This window comes from Hypomesus nipponensis, chromosome 18 (assembly GCF_054491055.1).
Source record: "Hypomesus nipponensis isolate SF chromosome 18, ASM5449105v1, whole genome shotgun sequence".
Lineage (NCBI taxonomy): Eukaryota > Metazoa > Chordata > Actinopteri > Osmeriformes > Osmeridae > Hypomesus > Hypomesus nipponensis.
The window spans coordinates 21,747,104-21,764,343 of record NC_140378.1 but is presented as its reverse complement, the minus strand read 5'-3'; the positions used below and the strand labels follow the sequence as shown (position 1 = coordinate 21,764,343).

The 17,240-nt window shown below is 45.4% G+C and overlaps 2 protein-coding genes across 3 annotated transcripts; both read right to left on the bottom strand.

Annotated features, from left to right (window-relative positions):
* Positions 1 to 1,636: 1,636 nt before the first annotated feature.
* LOC146252729 (PTB domain-containing engulfment adapter protein 1) lies at positions 1,637 to 7,609 on the bottom strand. Of its 2 annotated transcripts, XM_084680632.1 has the most exons (9): positions 7,524 to 7,609; positions 7,315 to 7,363; positions 4,307 to 4,373; positions 4,127 to 4,198; positions 3,909 to 4,007; positions 3,569 to 3,706; positions 3,334 to 3,438; positions 2,347 to 2,409; positions 1,637 to 2,257 (listed from the first exon to the last, which is right to left on the bottom strand). In XM_084680632.1, exons 3-9 carry the CDS (start codon positions 4,352 to 4,354, stop codon positions 2,249 to 2,251), a joined length of 534 nt encoding a protein of 177 aa, XP_084536758.1. In that variant the 5' UTR covers positions 4,355 to 4,373; positions 7,315 to 7,363; positions 7,524 to 7,609; the 3' UTR covers positions 1,637 to 2,248. The 2 variants fall into 2 exon arrangements, with proteins under 2 accessions (XP_084536758.1, XP_084536757.1); XM_084680631.1 differs by having other exon boundaries at positions 7,315 to 7,580.
* Positions 7,610 to 7,656: 47 nt separating this feature from the next.
* Positions 7,657 to 16,939, bottom strand: sars1 (seryl-tRNA synthetase 1). Its single transcript, XM_084680628.1, has 11 exons — positions 16,749 to 16,939; positions 16,090 to 16,160; positions 15,785 to 15,868; positions 15,540 to 15,698; positions 14,308 to 14,451; positions 14,076 to 14,231; positions 13,597 to 13,818; positions 13,346 to 13,475; positions 10,211 to 10,368; positions 9,522 to 9,651; positions 7,657 to 8,114 (listed from the first exon to the last, which is right to left on the bottom strand). Exons 1-11 carry the CDS (start codon positions 16,882 to 16,884, stop codon positions 7,951 to 7,953), a joined length of 1,554 nt encoding a protein of 517 aa, XP_084536754.1. The 5' UTR covers positions 16,885 to 16,939; the 3' UTR covers positions 7,657 to 7,950.
* Positions 16,940 to 17,240: the final 301 nt, after the last annotated feature.

Below are 17,240 nucleotides of genomic sequence, written 5' to 3'. Positions count from 1 at the left end.
TGACTTCACTTTTTCACTCAAGTTATTGAGTGTGGGCTCTGAAGTAAAAAGTAGACATTACTACATGTTTCAGCTGGTAACTGGACCTCACATCATATTTACACATTTATACATAAAGACAATAGTTTGTGTCTAAAGTGGACTATTTAAAACATCCCCCTCATATATGGCCATGGGCGATAGGGAATTGTCTATATTCTCAATCATGTAGACATCGCTCCCTCTGCCTCATCCATAACGTACATTATCTTTTTCAAAACTTTTTTCCACACACATACACAGTGAAAGGAGGAGATAATTTTTCAAACTTTCAAAACTTTTTTCTAAATCTGTATAGCAAATGTGTTGAAACATTGTCAAAAATATTTTTATTCAACCTTTCGAAAACAATTTTGGGGAAATGTTCTTGCAAACATTTTTTTCAAAAATATTTTTTCTACCTTTCCTTATCTTTTTTGTTCACAGACAGTGAAAGAAGAGAGGAGAACAGAGAAGCCTCAAACAGAGTAGATGAAAGCAGAGCACAATAGTACAATTGAGTACAGTAGAGTATAGTAGTCATCATGAAGTACTCATCAACAGTGTTGGGTGTAACACGTTACAATGTAACGCTTTACAGTAGTCAGACTACTTTTGTTATGTAACAAATAACTTAAAGCGTTACTTATTTAATTGAATGAATCCGTTACTAGTTCCTTGTTCAAACAAGTAACCCGTTACTTAATTTAGTCTTTTGGTCGAGAGCACTCAGCAGAGAGCAGTCGCTAAAAGTCTAGGAAAGTTGAGGCTACTTTTCGCTAGGGGCCTATGAAAACGTCTTAATCTGCTAGACAGGTGGGTTCCCCTTCGTTCTTTTGGTGTGCAGTCTCACAAGCCCAATTTACCCGGCGTCATGGAGCCGACCAGCTAAATAGTTATTTAAGACTTGCATGTACAGGCCTACGTAATGTCACAATAAATAATGTATTGAACTCAAGCTTGTGTGATGTGTTGCTGTATCGTTCAGTGGTTTCAGTTTAGGATTATATTACAGTAAGTAAAATAGTCTGGTTCAGTACATAAGTGAACACCATTTTGCTACCATATACCTAGCTGTAGCTTAGCTTTGTTTTGCTCCTAGATTCAAACCTAGCCCTTGTAGAGCTAGCTAACTACTAGACTTCTGCCTGACATTTTACAACATTATTTATTGATTAAAGAGTTTCTTGATTGAAGAACTTCATGCAAATATTGTTTTTCATTATAGTGGATTATTATCTTGATCCGTCTTGCTGTATAATGAGGATTGATCATGTTACATGCGAGTGACACTGAATATTCAGTACAATATGTGCTATTGCTGAGGTCAACCCATTAAATGTGCCTTCTGGGCATAAGAGTGACCAAGGTGAATTGTCTTAGATATAAAATACTTTTCTTAATGTAACGCAAAAGTAACTTAACGCCTTACTCTCTACAGCAAGTAACTAAGTAACGTAACTAGTTACTTTACAAGGAATGTAACTAGTAACGGTAATTAGTTACTTTAAAAAGTAAAGTTACCCAACACTGCTCATCAATAATGCAAACGTTCATTTTTTAAACTTTTTCTTCGATCTTTCTTTTTTTTCAGAAACGTTTTAGCAAAAAAAAATAAAACCTTTTGAAACTTTATTTTCACACACAGTGAAGGGAGAGGAGAACAGAGAAAGCTCAGAGTAAAGCAGGGCAGAGTACAATAGAGTCATCAATGATGCAAACTAAATTTGAAAAGAAAAAAAAAAAAAAACATCTTGTTGTTCTGCTCCATGGTAGCTTCGTAGACTCTCTTACGTTTGTTGTGTGTGATAGCCAGGAAATAAAAAAACACCAAATACAGATTAATACCAAAGTAATGAGCCTGGCTTGAAAATGTAAGAAGTAGAAACTACAGATATTTGTGTAAAAAATGTAAGGAGGGAAAGTAAGAAGTTGTCCAAAAAATAAATAGTGAAGTTAAGTACTGATACCAGAAAAATCTACTTTAGAACAGTAATGAAGTATTTGTACATCATTACTTCCCATGTCTGCTGCTTTTTATATTCTATGCTAGTAGAATGTATAATACAACATCTGTTCATGGATGCGCATTTTCTAGTAATCAGTAAGACATGGCAGACACGTTTAACACGTTCAGTGTCAATAAAAGATACCAAGACTTATCTTTCATGACATTCTCTTTATTCAGTCACATGACTATATCTTCTTCTGCCTTGAATCATTGTCTTCCTCAGTGGGCCTGTGCAAGAAGATAGGATCAACATCAATTGTATGTGTTTGTGTGTGTATGAGTGTGTGCGTGGGTGTGTATGAGTGTGTTTGACTCACCTCTCCTGCTTGTGCTGCCAGTCTCTTCTTCAGCTCAGCGTTCTCCCTCTGGAGGACCTTGTTCTGGAGAAGAGGATCACACTGCCTTAACCCTGCCATAACCCTGCCACAACCCTCTCCTTACCCTGCAACAACCCTCTCCTAACCCTGCCATAACCCTCTCCTAAAGAGTTTCCAGCCCTCATCCTCTCTCCTGTAGAGGGCTGTCTTCCCTGACCAGCTCTCATCCTCTCTCCTGTAGAGAACTGTCCTCCCTGACCAGCCCTCATCCTCTCTCCTGTAGAGAACTGTCCTCCCTGACCAGCCCTCATCCTCTCTCCTGTAGAGAACTGTCCTCCCTGACCAGCCCTCATCCTCTCTCCTGTAGAGAGCTGTCCTCTCTGACCAGCCCTCATCCTCTCTCCTGTAGAGGGCTGTCCTCCCTGACCAGCCCTCATCCTCTCTCCTGTAGAGGGCTGTCCTCCCTGACCAGCCCTCATCCTCTCTCCTGTAGAGAACTGTCCTCCCTGACCAGCCCTCATCCTCTCTCCTGTAGAGAACTGTCCTCCCTGACCAGCCCTCATCCTCTCTCCTGTAGAGAACTGTCCTCCCTGACCAGCCCTCATCCTCTCTCCTGTAGAGAGCTGTCCTCTCTGACCAGCCCTCATCCTCTCTCCTGTAGAGGGCTGTCCTCCCTGACCAGCCCTCATCCTCTCTCCTGTAGAGGGCTGTCTTCCCTGACCAGCTCTCATCCTCTCTCCTGTAGAGGGCTGTCCTCCCTGACCAGATCACAATGCCAGGCTCCCTCTGCTCTCTTCTGCTTCTAGAATAACACGTTCTGCTTCTAGAACCACATGCTCTGCTTCTAGAACCACACGTTCTGCTTCTAGAACCACATGCTCTGCTTCTAGGACCACACGTTCTGCTTCTAGAACCACACACTCTGGTTCTAGGACCAGCCTTGTGTTCTGGTTCTGGAACCTTGAGTTCTGTTAGGGTTTGACCCACCTTGTGTCTTAGGGCCTCCACAACCATGTCCCGCCCCCCCGGTACGCTCTGCCCCCTCTGGGAGGCCAGGAAGGCATCTCCTATGACGGACACCAGCAGGGGGGTCTGGGGGGGGGAGGTCATCACAAGATTGAATCTATCCGTGGGCAGAATGCTCCATGTACACTGTAGCTGTTAGCCAGCTCAGCGAGCAGGTGTTATAGCTGGTGGAACAGTGCTGGGGTTCAACACTCACAAACTTGCTGCTCTGGAGAAGGTAGCAGTGGTAGGAGTCTGCTGCTGGGTGTCTGGCCACAAAACCCAACACTTTGGGGGAGGAGGGGAGGACGCCACAGAAGGAGACAGACAGGAGGGGGCATGTGTACAGCATGAACTGGGGGAAGGAGAGATGGATGTAGGGAAGGTGGAGGGAGCAGTAGGAATGATGGAGGGAAGAAGAGATCAGAGGAAGAGAAGGTGACAGACAGAGAAAGAAAGTTATAATCATTTCTGAATTTTATTTCTGGTTTCACACAGCTGGCCACACCCTTCAGGCAGAAGACCACACCTCTTTCCCATCAAGCTACGCCCCTCACCTTGGACTTGTGCTCTAAGATGTCGATGCTGCTCCCAGACAGGAACAGACACACCTTACTTTTCTTCTGCAGTTTCTCAGTGGAATCTATCTCTGGAGTCTAAAAAGGAGAGGGTTTGCATATTCCCATCATGTTTGTGTGTGTGTATGTATAGTTGTGTGTGTATATATGTGTGTATATGTGTATGTATGTAAAGGTGTGTGTACTAGAGAGGGCACCTTCAGGCTGTGCCACGCCTCAGTCAAGATCTGCATTCCATCCGGTCGTAACACCTCCACACGCCCTAGGAACTACACACACACACACACACACACACACACTAATAAACAGCTGCTTGGATTTACTCAGAATCTCTACTAATGTTTCCTTGTGAGCAGAGTGACTCATGATGTTCTCACCTTCACAGAGAAGGAGATCTCCTTATCCTCATCAGACACGTCGCTCATCTTCTCTCTTCAGAGGAGCCTGGACCAGACCACACAAGCACAGACTCATCAGTAATGAGTACAAAACTAAAAAATTATGTTTTACCTGGTGAATTATGGTCATTTTGAAAAACTAATTAAAAATACAGCTGCAAGCAGCAATGGTTGATTCCTCCTTCAAAATGGCAAAATGTTGTAAAATTGACATAAAAGATAGTTACACTGGGATTAATCAGAAGACTTGAAACTGTAATTTCTGTCAGAATAAAAAATACATCTTTGAACCTCTGACTGGATTCGTACCCACCATCCTTCACACATCAGCACTGCGTCTCATCTTACTAAGCCATGTACAGACTTACACATTAGATTATTCAGTTTTTGAATCAGAAAATAAGACATTTCTCCAATGGCACCCATTGTCAGATTTGGTTAAAGTTCAAACAGCTGTAATTTAGTCCTATTTATATATGGGACATAAAAAACGGGACAATGGGATGACTGCGTTGCTGCTGTAAAGAATAGCTTCCTCGTAGTGCTTTAAAAAGGTTGCTTGGAGTGCCATAACTTGTCATGTAAGGGAATTTCAAATCATGCCAAGCATCAGTGGCGATTTGTCCTGGTTTAGGTTCCTGAAATGAATTTGCGCATCAAGCAACACGCTGAACAATCAATATACTTCATTCGAGCTAATTCGGTTGTGAATCTGACACTACCATGCGTAGATTCCAAATAGCTAGCTACTGTTGTAAACCTGGCTTGTTTTGCAGTGGTTTACACAGTCTCGCTAAACAGATGAACCCCCTACCGGAGGAACCCTAATAATAATAATAAATATAGCTGCAAGCAGCGATGCGGGTTCCTCCGCAAAATATAAGCATGTACACTGTAGAAGATCGAGAATTGGACAACAAAAGAGCAAAACTATTTCATGTTTGGCCAACAACAGGCTGAATGGGTATTTGAACTCATGCGCATAAGGTTACAAATCAGTCTCTCTATCCTGTCTGCTACACACCAACTGTTGAGATCGTATGAATAGAAAGGGCAGAGTATTAGCTTTGGTCAGCTTTGGGACAAAGGTTAAGAAACAGCTGACATTTCAAGGTGAAATTGCATGAAATTGTGCATGGTATTTCAGAATGATGTCATCCTGTTTAACTAAACAGATAATCAAAATGATGACAGGCCAAAAGATAATGTCTTGATTCCAATTTACTACCTTATACTTTACAGGTCACCATCCCAGCCCATTGAGCTATTCTCAGTGTTGAATAGTGTCATGTTCAGTAACTGTATTAAAAAGTAAGCTGTTTGTCCTGTGGTAAGCGTTGTTAGATACAGCCAAAGCTGAAACTGCTTGTATATTTCCTATGAAAATGGGACAATGTGATGACTGGGTTGCTGCTGTAAAGAATAACTTACTTATAGTTTTTTTAAAAGGTTGTTTGGAGTGCCATAACTTGTCATGGAAGAGAATTTCAAATCATGCCTAGCATCAGTGGGGATGTGTCCTGGCTTAGGTTACTGACATGAAATTGTGCAACAGACAAGGGATCCACCTGAACAATCAATTTACTTCATAAGAGATAACCATTAGCGTTATCTCTACCATGCGTAAACCACAAGTAGCTAGCTACTGTGGTGAACCTGGCTTGTTTTGCAGTGGTTTACAGTCTCGTTAAACAGATGATTGGAGTGTTGTGATAGCCTCAAATAAAAGTCAGATGGCTGAGCGGTTAAGGAATCGTGCTGTTAATCAGAAGGTTGCCGGTTCGATTCTCGGCTATGAAAATGACGTTGGGTCCTTGGGAAAGGCACTTCACCCAACTTGCCTCGGGGACCGTGTTATGCGTTCACACTGCAGTGTTTTTTAACGCTCTGCACCGCTGGCCTTCCCACAGTGCACCACGCTCGGGGCGTGTTCGAAAAGTTAATACAGAGTTGTAGTTTTCTAAGGTCATTGTTGTAGTTTGTGTAAAACGGTGTCATGGACAAAAGTGCAGACTTGGGTTCATGTACTTACAATATCGATCATTATTGATATAAATATAGGTGCTCCTATCTCAATCAAAATACAGCTTTTACATGATCTTGTCATTTAGGCTATACAGCACTTCATACATTTTTCCAGTAACATTCACTACGGTAGGTTATGGACACAACACATTTGCTGAATGGCTAGCGAGGGACTGCCAACCAGTGTTTCAACGTTGAATGTCAATCGTGTGACTAGCTAGACTAGTGTGCTACCTGCACACTGCATGTAACAGACGTGGTATTTCAAGTTCCGTCAGAGGTATACGGGCATCCGTCTGCTCCCACGAGGAGCCGAACTCACCACTTCTGACTTCCCAAGCGCCACCACTACCAACTACGCCAACGAAAAGATAGCACTTCTTTGATGCGGGTGGCATAATAAATACTTGAGGAGTGAGTTTCACCATACACAGGCTACATTAGCGCAGAAGAAAGTTAGATCTACGTAGCTAGCGAATGTGACGAGACTGAATGTAACACAGCAGGGACGCCGACAACCTCAGCAACCCTGCGCCAGGTATATATTTTTTGTTTACGTCTCTTTAATCGTACAGATACGTATATAACAAGACTGGGTGTGTAGACACACATTTTGAAACCTAGAAAAACGTATACAATGTGTTAATGCATCGATAGTTTAGAGGTCATTGCAATTTCCTTTCTTTTGAGACTTTACTAACCCTACTTCACGACATAAAAACTGTTTTCATTTTTGAATCTGTTTATCAATGTAACACATCCAGCAATGATAAGGGATTGTTTCCAGGTTCCTGAGGGTGTTGGAGACGGACTGGAGCAGTAAACAACACAAACACCCCCCTCTCTCACATACACCCCCCCCCCTCTTGCACAAACTCACTCACAGACTCACTGACAAATATATATAAACACACACACACCATCTCTCTCTCTCTCAACCCCCCTCACTCTCTTTCTCCCACCTGTTAGTTCCAGCTGGTAGGATTGTCCTTCCTGTTCGTCACTCGGTAGCTGTTGATAAATCAACTTGCATAGTCTCCATTTAGCAAACACTTTAATCCAAAACTACACATAAATAGCTCAAAGTACAGATCATAGTAACAGTATTTTAGTGGTAAGAGTGTGTGTTTCCAAACAGTTCAAAATAACCGAACCAGAAGTGTTAACGTACCTGTGTGACTGTGGAAGAGATCTGGGGATGTGGCTCCTGGGTAAAGTCTGGAATAGGTAATGTTTAACCAGGAGACACTTCCTTATTACTCCTAGCTGATAAAGATCTCACAATGAGGAAATAACACTCAGAATATTGTTAACTGATGTTTGTGTTTATTTAACATTGTTGTTGACACAGTGAGATCATACAGGTTGTACATACATGGTTCTGACATCCTCTCTACAAGGACTTCTAGCAACATGATGATGATGAAGGTAATATAACATAAGTGTGTTCCTTCACGATGGAGGGAGGGGGGTGCTGGGGGGAGAGGGTCCCATTTCAGATGTTGAATAGTGATAGGGGGAGGAGAGATAGGAAATGATAAAAGGAGAGGGATAGATTATTTGTAATCTTAACTTCAGTGAAGGGACCAATCAGCAGCCTAGGAGCTGCTGACGGACATGTTCTCCACCTGTGAGCTCAGGCCCTGGGCCCCGCCCCCCTGTTTCTTCTTCTTGCCTCCAGATTCCTGCTGCTTCTTCTGCTTCCGGGACACTTCCTGGTCGATGGGAGCCGGCTTCACGAAGGGAATCATCTCTTTCAGACCTGGAGGAGAAGTGGAGGGGTGGAGACAAGAAGAGAGGGGGTGGAGACGAGAGGAGGAGGGGTGGAGACGAGAGGAGGAGGGGTGGAGACGAGAGGAGGAGGGGTGGAGACGAGAGGAGGAGGGGTGGAGACGAGAGGAGGAGGGGTGGAGACGAGAGGAGGAGGGGTGGAGACGAGAGGAGGAGGGGTGGAGACGAGAGGAGGAGGGGTGGAGACGAGAGGAGGAGGGGTGGAGACGAGAGGAGGGGTGGAGACGAGAGGAGGGGTGGAGACGAGAGGAGGGGTGGAGACGAGAGGAGGAGGGGTGGAGACGAGAGGAGGGGTGGAGACGAGAGGAGGGGTGGAGACGAGAGGAGGGGTGGAGACGAGAGGAGGGGTGGAGACGAGAGGAAGGGTGGAGACGAGAGGAGGAGACAGGAGAAGAGATGGGGAGGATGAGAGGAGGGAGTAGTTTTAATAACCCCATCCTGTTTATAAGTTTAAGTGTGTCTCCATGTATACGAGTGTGACAACATGTATATAAGTTTGTGTGTGTGTGTGTGTGTGTGTAGATGAGAGTCTCACCAGTGGGCATGCAGCCCCTGAGTGTGTGTGAGTGTCTAGATGAAGGCCGAAATATGCTTCTGCGTTTACGGATGGGCGGGCACACGGATACGCACGGATACGGACGGATAGACTTCGTTCATGGTTCTCCGTAGGCTGTGAGTGCTGAAAACAATTCACCGCCAGGAGAGTAGGTGGCGCAACGTTTTTTTGTCAAAGACAACCTTTGAGAAACCGTATTTGTGTGGCAGTCGTCATCAATACCATCGCCGGGTCATCAATAAAATACGCACATTTTCAGCAACTACACTGCCCATTTCTCGTCACATTTTAATTCAGATGCTGATTTACGTGTACTGTTTATCTGAAATATGAATTGTAAAAACTTACAGCAATGGCGGACAAAGGATTCTGTTCATCCTGTTTATCAGGCAACCCCGCCCCCGCCCCTGACGCAAGCAGTTCTTAATACGGACCAATCACAGCCAAGGGGGTATCCGAAATTACGACGGATAGTTAAAATTCAGGAGGTGCACGTCAAGCTCTCTGAGGCTCTCCGAGGGCTGACAGAGCTCGTAGAGGGCGTTCCCATGTGTCTGTTTCTCAGAAGCATATATCAGCCTGAGTCTCACCAGGGGGCATGTGGTCCCTGAGTGTGTGTGAGTGTCTAGATGAAGGCCTGAGTCTCACCAGGGGGCATGTAGTCCCTGAGTGTGTGTGAGTGTCTAGATGAAGGCCTGAGTCTCACCAGGGGGCATGTGGTCCCTGAGGGTGTGTGAGTGTCTAGATGAAGGCCTGAGTCTCACCAGGGGGCATGTGGTCCCTGAGGGTGTGTGAGTGTCTAGATGAAGGCCTGAGTCTCACCAGGGGGCATGTAGTCCCTGAGGGTTTCTGGTACAGTGACTCCCTCGTCTGTCTGGTAGTTCTCCAGAATGGCGCACATCACACGCGTGGTCGCGCACATGGTGGCATTCAACATGTGCACAAAGTCTACCTGCACACACACACAGGGGAATACACACACAGGTGAATATACATACACACACACACAGGTGAATACCCCCCACAGGTGAATACATTTACAGGTGAATAAACACACACACACAGGTGAACACACACACAGGTGAACACACACACAGATGAACACACACACAGGTGAACACACACACAGATGAACACACACACAGGTGAACACACACACAGGTGAACACACACACAGATGAACACACACACAGGTGAACACACACACAGGTGAACACACACACAGGTGAACACACACACACAGGTGAACACACACACACAGGTGAACACACACACAGGTGAACACACACACAGGTGAACACACACACAGGTGAACACACACACAGATGAACACACACACAGGTGAACACACACACAGGTGAACACACACACAGATGAACACACACACAGATGAACACACACACAGATGAACACACACACAGGTGAACACACACACAGGTGAACACACACACAGGTGAACACACACACAGGTGAACACACACACAGATGAACACACACACCAAACCCCCCACCTTGTCCATCATCTTCTTGGTCTGGCCGTAGCGGATGCGGAGGCGGCGAGCCTGATAGTCGGTGCAGTTGGAGCAGGAGACGAGTTCCCTGAAGGCAGCTGAGCCGGGGAACCAGGCCTCCAGGTCCAGCTTCTTACTGGCAGCGTGGTTCAATGCTCCTGCAACATGGACAACATGCTATTACACAACACACTCACAATATGTACTGAAAAATTATATGACTGATATATACTAATATACAATAGGACATACAGTATAGTCTCTACTGTCAAATGTATTACACCAAATCAAAACTGTCCAAAATATATTCAGACATTGATGACAGGTGTGACCGCAGCATGTCTGCTTCAGCACACATGGCTCATATGTTTTGTCCAAAGTTACAATTGTGAGGCCGGATGCAGAAATGGCCATTTCAGCTGTATTAGTAAGTGAGGGTTAGAGTCTTTATGTCCACTAATAAGAAAAACGCATTTGCTTTTGTCTCTCTGGTGGCTTGCAGAAGGATAGTACTGGAGTGTAAATCTCCTTGACCACCGAATGAGTCAGTCTGGCTTAATGCCTAATGCTATTCCTGAAATTAGGAACAACTTTAAGTATTCCTCGAGAGCAGGGTTCTCCAATCCTGGTCCTTGAGAGCCGCTGTCCTGCATGTTTTAGATGTTTCCCTACTCCAGCACACCTGATTCAAATAAATGGGTTGTTATCAAGCTCTGTCGAAGCTGGGTGATGACCATTCATTTGAATTCACTTTGACAGGGCTTAACACCTAACCCTAACACCCTAAACCCCCAGATAAATTACATTTAGTCATTTAGCAGACAATCTTATCCAGAGCGACACAGTAAGTACAGGGACATTCCCCCCGAGGCAAGTAGGGTGAAGTGCCTTGCCCAAGGACACAAGATCATTTGACACGGCTGGGAATCGAACCGGCAACCTTCTGATTAATAGGCCGATTCCCTTACCGCTCAGCCATCTGACCACAATATAAAGGCCCTAACAGCTCTGCCCAGTATGCACAGCTGCGTACATGATGTGAGCTTTACGCAGAGTGGGAATCGCTCCCTTTCCCAACCTCATCCTTCTATCTTTTGCCTTGTTGGTATTGGCAGTATGTGGGTGGTGTGGATGGGATCGATTCTCAGATAAGAAAACAGAAATCAAGACAGTGTACCAAAATGAATGGTTCTGTATTGAACCTTCTGTATTATCTTTCTGGAATAAAAACAATGTTTGAAAAATAAAATAAAAAGTATAGTATCTACTGTATATATTATGTGTTTAAATGCTGGTGTTTGATGTGTGTCTGTGTGTGTGTTGGGAGGAGTATGTTGTGTGTCCGCACCATACGTGTTGATTGCATTGTGAGCTTTTAAGCTGATGCACCGATGCAAACCGGTGAATCTTCCCATCCCTAGTGTGTGTGCACCACACGTGTTGGTGATCAGAAGAGGGGAGAACGTGCAGGAGGGGGAGAACGTGCAGGAGGGGGAGAACGTGCAGGAGGGGGAGAACGTGCAGGAGGGGGAGAACGTGCAGGAGGGGAGAACGTGCAGGAGGGGAGAACGTGCGGGAGGGGAGAACGTGCGGGAGGGGAGAACGTACAGGAGGGGAGAACGTGCGGGAGACGCCCTGGGCTGGAATCAGACCTGAGCTCCAGTGTTCAAGCCAGGGAAAAAAGTGGCCCTGGAGTTACTGTCAGACATGTGCGTAGATGGCACTGGGGACGGAGGGGACATGTCCCCCCCCAGATTCCTAGTTACCCCGATCCGTCCCCACCACTCTCCCTATGTAAGGCCACAAGCATCAGTTAATAACTGCGGAGCTGATTAGACGATGTTAGCGATGTATTAGCGTGTCTAACGTTGTTAGCATGTATTAGCAGGTAGAGGCACTTGTAAGGTTTCTGATGGTGCCCATATCATTTGCGGAGGCAGAGCGCAGTTTCAGTGCGTTACGCAGATTGAAAACATGGTTGCAACCATGACACAAAAAAAGCTTGATGGCATTGCTGTGTGCGATATTCACCAAGACGCAGCCTACTTGACAAACTGGACAGACAAGATATTGCCCAGCAATATCTTCAGGGAAATTAAAGGAGGAGAGATGTTTTTGGGACCTATTGAGTCTTCTTCTAGAGTAGGCCCTACATTTGTTTGGCTACAGAGGGAATTCTATTTATTTTTTTAATCAATTTTGTTTTATTATTGGAAAAAAGTTAAACTGAAAAGTCATACTTGCAGAGGGAATTCCGAATATTTAATTTAAAGTGTAAATTTCATTTCACATTTCATGGTATGTAGGCTATACTTATTTTTATTTATGTAAATCTGTTTAACTGTTTATACGTCCGTGTTCATACACATGTTATATTTGTAATCATTTACATCCTGCTGAGATCAGCAAATGTTTAAATAAAACGTTTGCAGAGGGCATGAAGTTTTGGTGCGTGATTGACATACTAATGTTTATTGCAGCTTCAGTATATACATAGATATATTACACAAAATAACTTATTAAGTTGGTATCATTTGCTGACAGCCTGGTCCAGTTTGTTTCAAATAAAATGATAGAAAATCACTTATCTTTGAAAATAGCTTAATCTTCGCAAATCTTAACTTTTTTCAAAATTGTGTCAACAAATCTTACATATACACCAGATTATTATAATAAAGTCTGGCCTACTTCCACAACCTTTCAATTTTCAAAAATGTTTTAAACAAAACTCACACATTCAAATGTTTTAAACAAAACTCTCACACTGAAGATTTCTTGCACTGTCACTTCTGTTTTTGAATAAAGGGGTTGGAAATTAATGCTTTTTTGTTGTTTTATCCGATTAATCGAAAAAAAGAATCGACAGATTAATTGATGAATGAAATAATCGTTAGTTGCAGCCCTAGTTGGGTGTGTGTTGGGTGTGTGTTGGGTGAGTGTTGGGTGTGTGTTGGGTGTGTGTTGGGTGTGTGTTGGGTGAGTGTTGGGTGAGTGTTGGGTGAGTGTTGGGTGTGTGTTGGGTGTGTGTTGGGTGTGTGTTGGGTGAGTGTTGGGTGTGTGTTGGGTGAGTGTTGGGTGTGTGTTGGGTGAGTGTTGGGTGTGTGTTGGGTGTGTGTTGGGTGAGTGTGTGCGTACCAGAGACGATGTTGACAATACGGTAGGGAATACCCAGAGACTGATAGAACTCCTCCGCTGTGCCAATCATCTCATCAAACATCTCCCACGACTTGTTATCATGAGGAGACGCATAGACAAACTGCTCAATCTGGGGAGGGGAACGAGAGGTTCAGTACGTAAATGTTACATGTTCACAATTTTTATTTTTTGTACAAGGGCCTCTAATCACCAGTGTGAACCATGACTAATAACAGCCTCCCCCTCCTCACCTTCTCAAACTGGTGGACTCTGAAAATCCCCCGGGTGTCACGCCCATGTGAGCCCACTTCCTGTCTGAAGCAGGTGGAGAAGCCGGCATATCTGATTGGCAGATCCTCAGGCTTCAGCCACTCATCTCGCAGGAAGGCTGCGATTGGCTGCTCCGATGTGGCGATCAGGTACTTCTCATCGATGCTGCTGTCCTCCGACTTCTCACTGCCCTTCCCTATCACCTGGGGGGAGGAGGGGGAGGAGAGGTTAGGTATACTAGTCAGCAGTCAGGACTATCACCTGGGGGGAGGAGAGGTTAGGTATACTAGTCAGCAGTCGTAGAGACACGGGGCTAGTTACGGGATTAGTTACATGACTAGTTACAGGGCTAGTTACGGGGTTAGTTACATGACTAGTTACAGGGCTAGTTACGGGTTAGTTACATGACTAGTTACAGGGCGAGTTACGGGGCTAGTAACGGGGTGGTCAGGGCTCCTACCTTGTAGAGTTCGTCGTCAAATTGGCTGAGCTGGGCGACCTCTTGCATGACCTCCTTCCTCATGAAGAAGGGTGTGTAGAGGGGCGTGTACTGCTTGCTGTAGAGCATCCGCAGAGCGTAGCTGATCAGAGCTTGCTCCAAGAACACCAGCGGGCCCTGCGGGGCGGGGGGGTGTGTGAGTGTGTATATGTGCGAGTGTATCCATTGTGTGTGTGTGTGTGTGTGTGTGTACCTTGAGGAAGTAGCCCCTGCTGCCAGCCACCACGGCCCCCTTCTCCCCCTCGTACCCGTCGATCATCACCACCAGGTCCACGTGGGAGTACTTCTTCTGCACGGCGCAATCCCCCCACGTCCTCTCCACGCGGTTATCTGCATCCTGACAAACACACACACTTTAATATACACACACACACACAGGTATACACACCAGCACCCAAGATGGGAAGAAATACTGTATTTAAGTAGATTTTTCTGGTATCAGTACTTTACTATTTATTTTTCTGACAACTTTTTACTTTCACTCCTTACATTCTTTACACAAATATCTGTACTTTCTATTTCTCACATTTTAAAGCCAGGCTCGATTCTTTAGTTTTAATCTGTATTTGGTGGCATGATCAATATTATTTCTTGTAATTGTGTGCCTGGTTATCACACACAACAAAAGGCAGAAGGCACTGAGAAACATATTACATCATTGATGAGGACTATACACTATGCTCTGCTTTACTCTACTCAGTTTTAGGCTTCTTTATTTATTGGAGAGAAAAAAAGTATATGTTATGGATGCGGCAGACTGAGTTAGTGATGTCTACAGAACTGAGAATAGAGACATTACTGATCACCCATGGCCATATATGAGGGAGATGTTTGCTGCGTGTGTGTTTATCTTTCTGTATTACTACGATGTGATCAGCAGTTACCAGCATGACACCAAAACAAGTACTTGTAATGGTTACTTTTTACTGAAGTATATGTCAGAGCCCACACACAGTGATAAAGTGTAGTCAGTACTTCAACTTTTACCAGTCTTTTTAAACAGTAAGTATCTGTACTAATGTTTGTACTACCATCTCTGGCCAGTACAGACACAGGCATAGGAGAAGAGGAAGAGAAGGAAGACGAAGAGAAGATAAGGGAGGGAGGGAGGGAGGGAGGGAGGGAGGGAGGGAGGGAGGGAGGGAGGGAGGGAGGGAGGGAGGGAGGGAGGGAGGGAGGGAGGGAGGGAGGGAGGGAGGGAGGGAGGGAGGGAGGGAGGGAGGGAGGGAGGGAGGGAGGGAGGGAGGGAGGGAGGGAGGGAGGGAGGGAGGGAGGGAGGGAGGGAGGGAGGGAGGGAGGGAGGGAGGGAGGGAGGGAGGGAGGGGGAGGAAGAGGAGATTAAGGAGGGTGAGGGAGGGGAAGAGAAGATGAGGGAGGAAGAGTAGATGGAGGGTGAGGGGAGGCTGTGAGACAGCAGAGTCAGACCTCATCGTTGCTGATAGGTACGGAGGGGTGCAGCAGGTTGCCGATCTCTCTCAGGTACTCAAAGCGCTCGGCCTCCAGCCTCACCCGCTCGCTGTCGCTGCGCTGCACAGCCTCGTCCACCAGCACACGCACACGCTTGATCTGGGACACGGTCAGGGCCTGGTGGGGGGGGGGGGGGGCTGTAAGTGTGTATGTTTCTATGTTGGTATAAGCGTATATGTATTCATATATGTGTGTGTACATACTGAGAGCGTTTCTGCATTCAGGGCCTCCAGGTTCTGGGCATCCTCAGGAACAGAATCATCATCCTCCCCCATTGGCTCCTTCTTCTACTCACACACACACACACACACACACACACACACATACAGATACACACACATACAGATACACACACATATATATATATATATATAGATGCATGCACGCACGCACACACACACACATACACAGTATTAATACACATACACACTCCCGCTCCCCTTGCAGTGGGGGGATGATGGGTTCCAGGAGCCAGCATGTTAAAAGCTAATGGGAGGGGAGGCCCTACCTTCATCTTTTCTCCAATGCTTTTGCTGCACAGGTTTTTTGCCTTGTTCAGGTTGTCTGCAGTGAAGCGACCTGGGGGAGGGAGAGAGGGAGGGGTGGAGGGAGAGGGGGGGTGGAAAGAGGGAGCAGATGTAAGGGGTGGGGGGAAAGTGATCACTCAGCATCTTGAAAACCCAATGCGTTCTCATTAATTAAGCTTCATACTAATGATGCGAAACGGACACTATGCTAGCTTCATAAACAAATACAGTTGTAGATTAACTAGTGTCGTGTACTTGATGACAATATTGCCTTTGTTAGACGGACCACGGCGATACGGGGCGAGGTTTGACAGCAACAAGGTAGGAAGGGATTGCATCAGATTGTGAATTGGATGACGTACCGTATGGTTGTTCACACACCGATCATAGTAGCTGATGGTTAGCTAGCTAGCTAAGTCACTACCAAGCTCACGGCCAATTGCAGAAACAACCCGGTATACGATCAGGATATAACGTTGGTCTCATTTTTAGGCACATCACATGTTGCCATCATAAGCTAACGTTGCTAGTCAGATACAACTTCCATGCCATGCGGACTCTTATTCAATGAATGGTGGTTCGTTAGCTAGCTAACACGCTAGCTACACCGAACGTTAGTCAGCTTGATGGTGGAACTTACATTTTCTCCATTCTGTATCTGCTTCAATAAGTTTGTCCACAAGTGTCACATCTTTGAATCTCTTTCTTTGTGTCTCTCTGACCACTTCAGGATCGCCGCCTTTGTCGGTCCGAAACAGGTCCAAGTCGAGCACCATGATTGCACGCTGGTGCGTCTGCTCACGAGAGAACTGAGGGCGGAAAGAGACGAGCCAGCGAGAAACGTGGTCGTTCTGGCAAGCCAATCAAAAAAAAAAAATCTTGACTTACTTACGGAATTTTATTTTCGGGTTGACTACTACAGACAGGATTTTATCATGAACACTTGTTGAGAAAGGCTGCTTTAGTGCCGGGCGGAAGAGTCTTTAAAAAAAAAAAACTGTAAAATCTATATAATGCAAGGAATCGCTTTTTGTGAGTGTGTGGCGTTTTGGAGTTTTTTAGTGTTACTATTAGTTTGAGATCCGGGCTCTGTGCAAAGTGGGAATTTTGCAGTTGTCCAGGACCCAAGGAC

Coding starts and splice junctions, on each gene's coding strand:
- sars1 (XM_084680628.1), bottom strand. CDS start 16,884: ATGGTGCTCGACTTGGACCTGTTTCGGACCGACAAAGGCGGCGATCCT. Junction 13,476..13,596: donor GAGTCCACCAGTTTGAGAAG/GTGAGGAGGGGG, acceptor TCCCCTCCCCAG/ATTGAGCAGTTTGTCTATGC. Junction 8,115..9,521: donor CAGGGACTACATGCCCCCTG/GTGAGACTCAGG, acceptor CTTCTCCTCCAG/GTCTGAAAGAGATGATTCCC.
- LOC146252729 (XM_084680632.1), bottom strand. CDS start 4,354: ATGAGCGACGTGTCTGATGAGGATAAGGAGATCTCCTTCTCTGTGAAG. Junction 4,008..4,126: donor AGGCGTGGCACAGCCTGAAG/GTGCCCTCTCTA, acceptor TCTCCTTTTTAG/ACTCCAGAGATAGATTCCAC. Junction 2,410..3,333: donor TGGAGGCCCTAAGACACAAG/GTGGGTCAAACC, acceptor CCTCTTCTCCAG/AACAAGGTCCTCCAGAGGGA.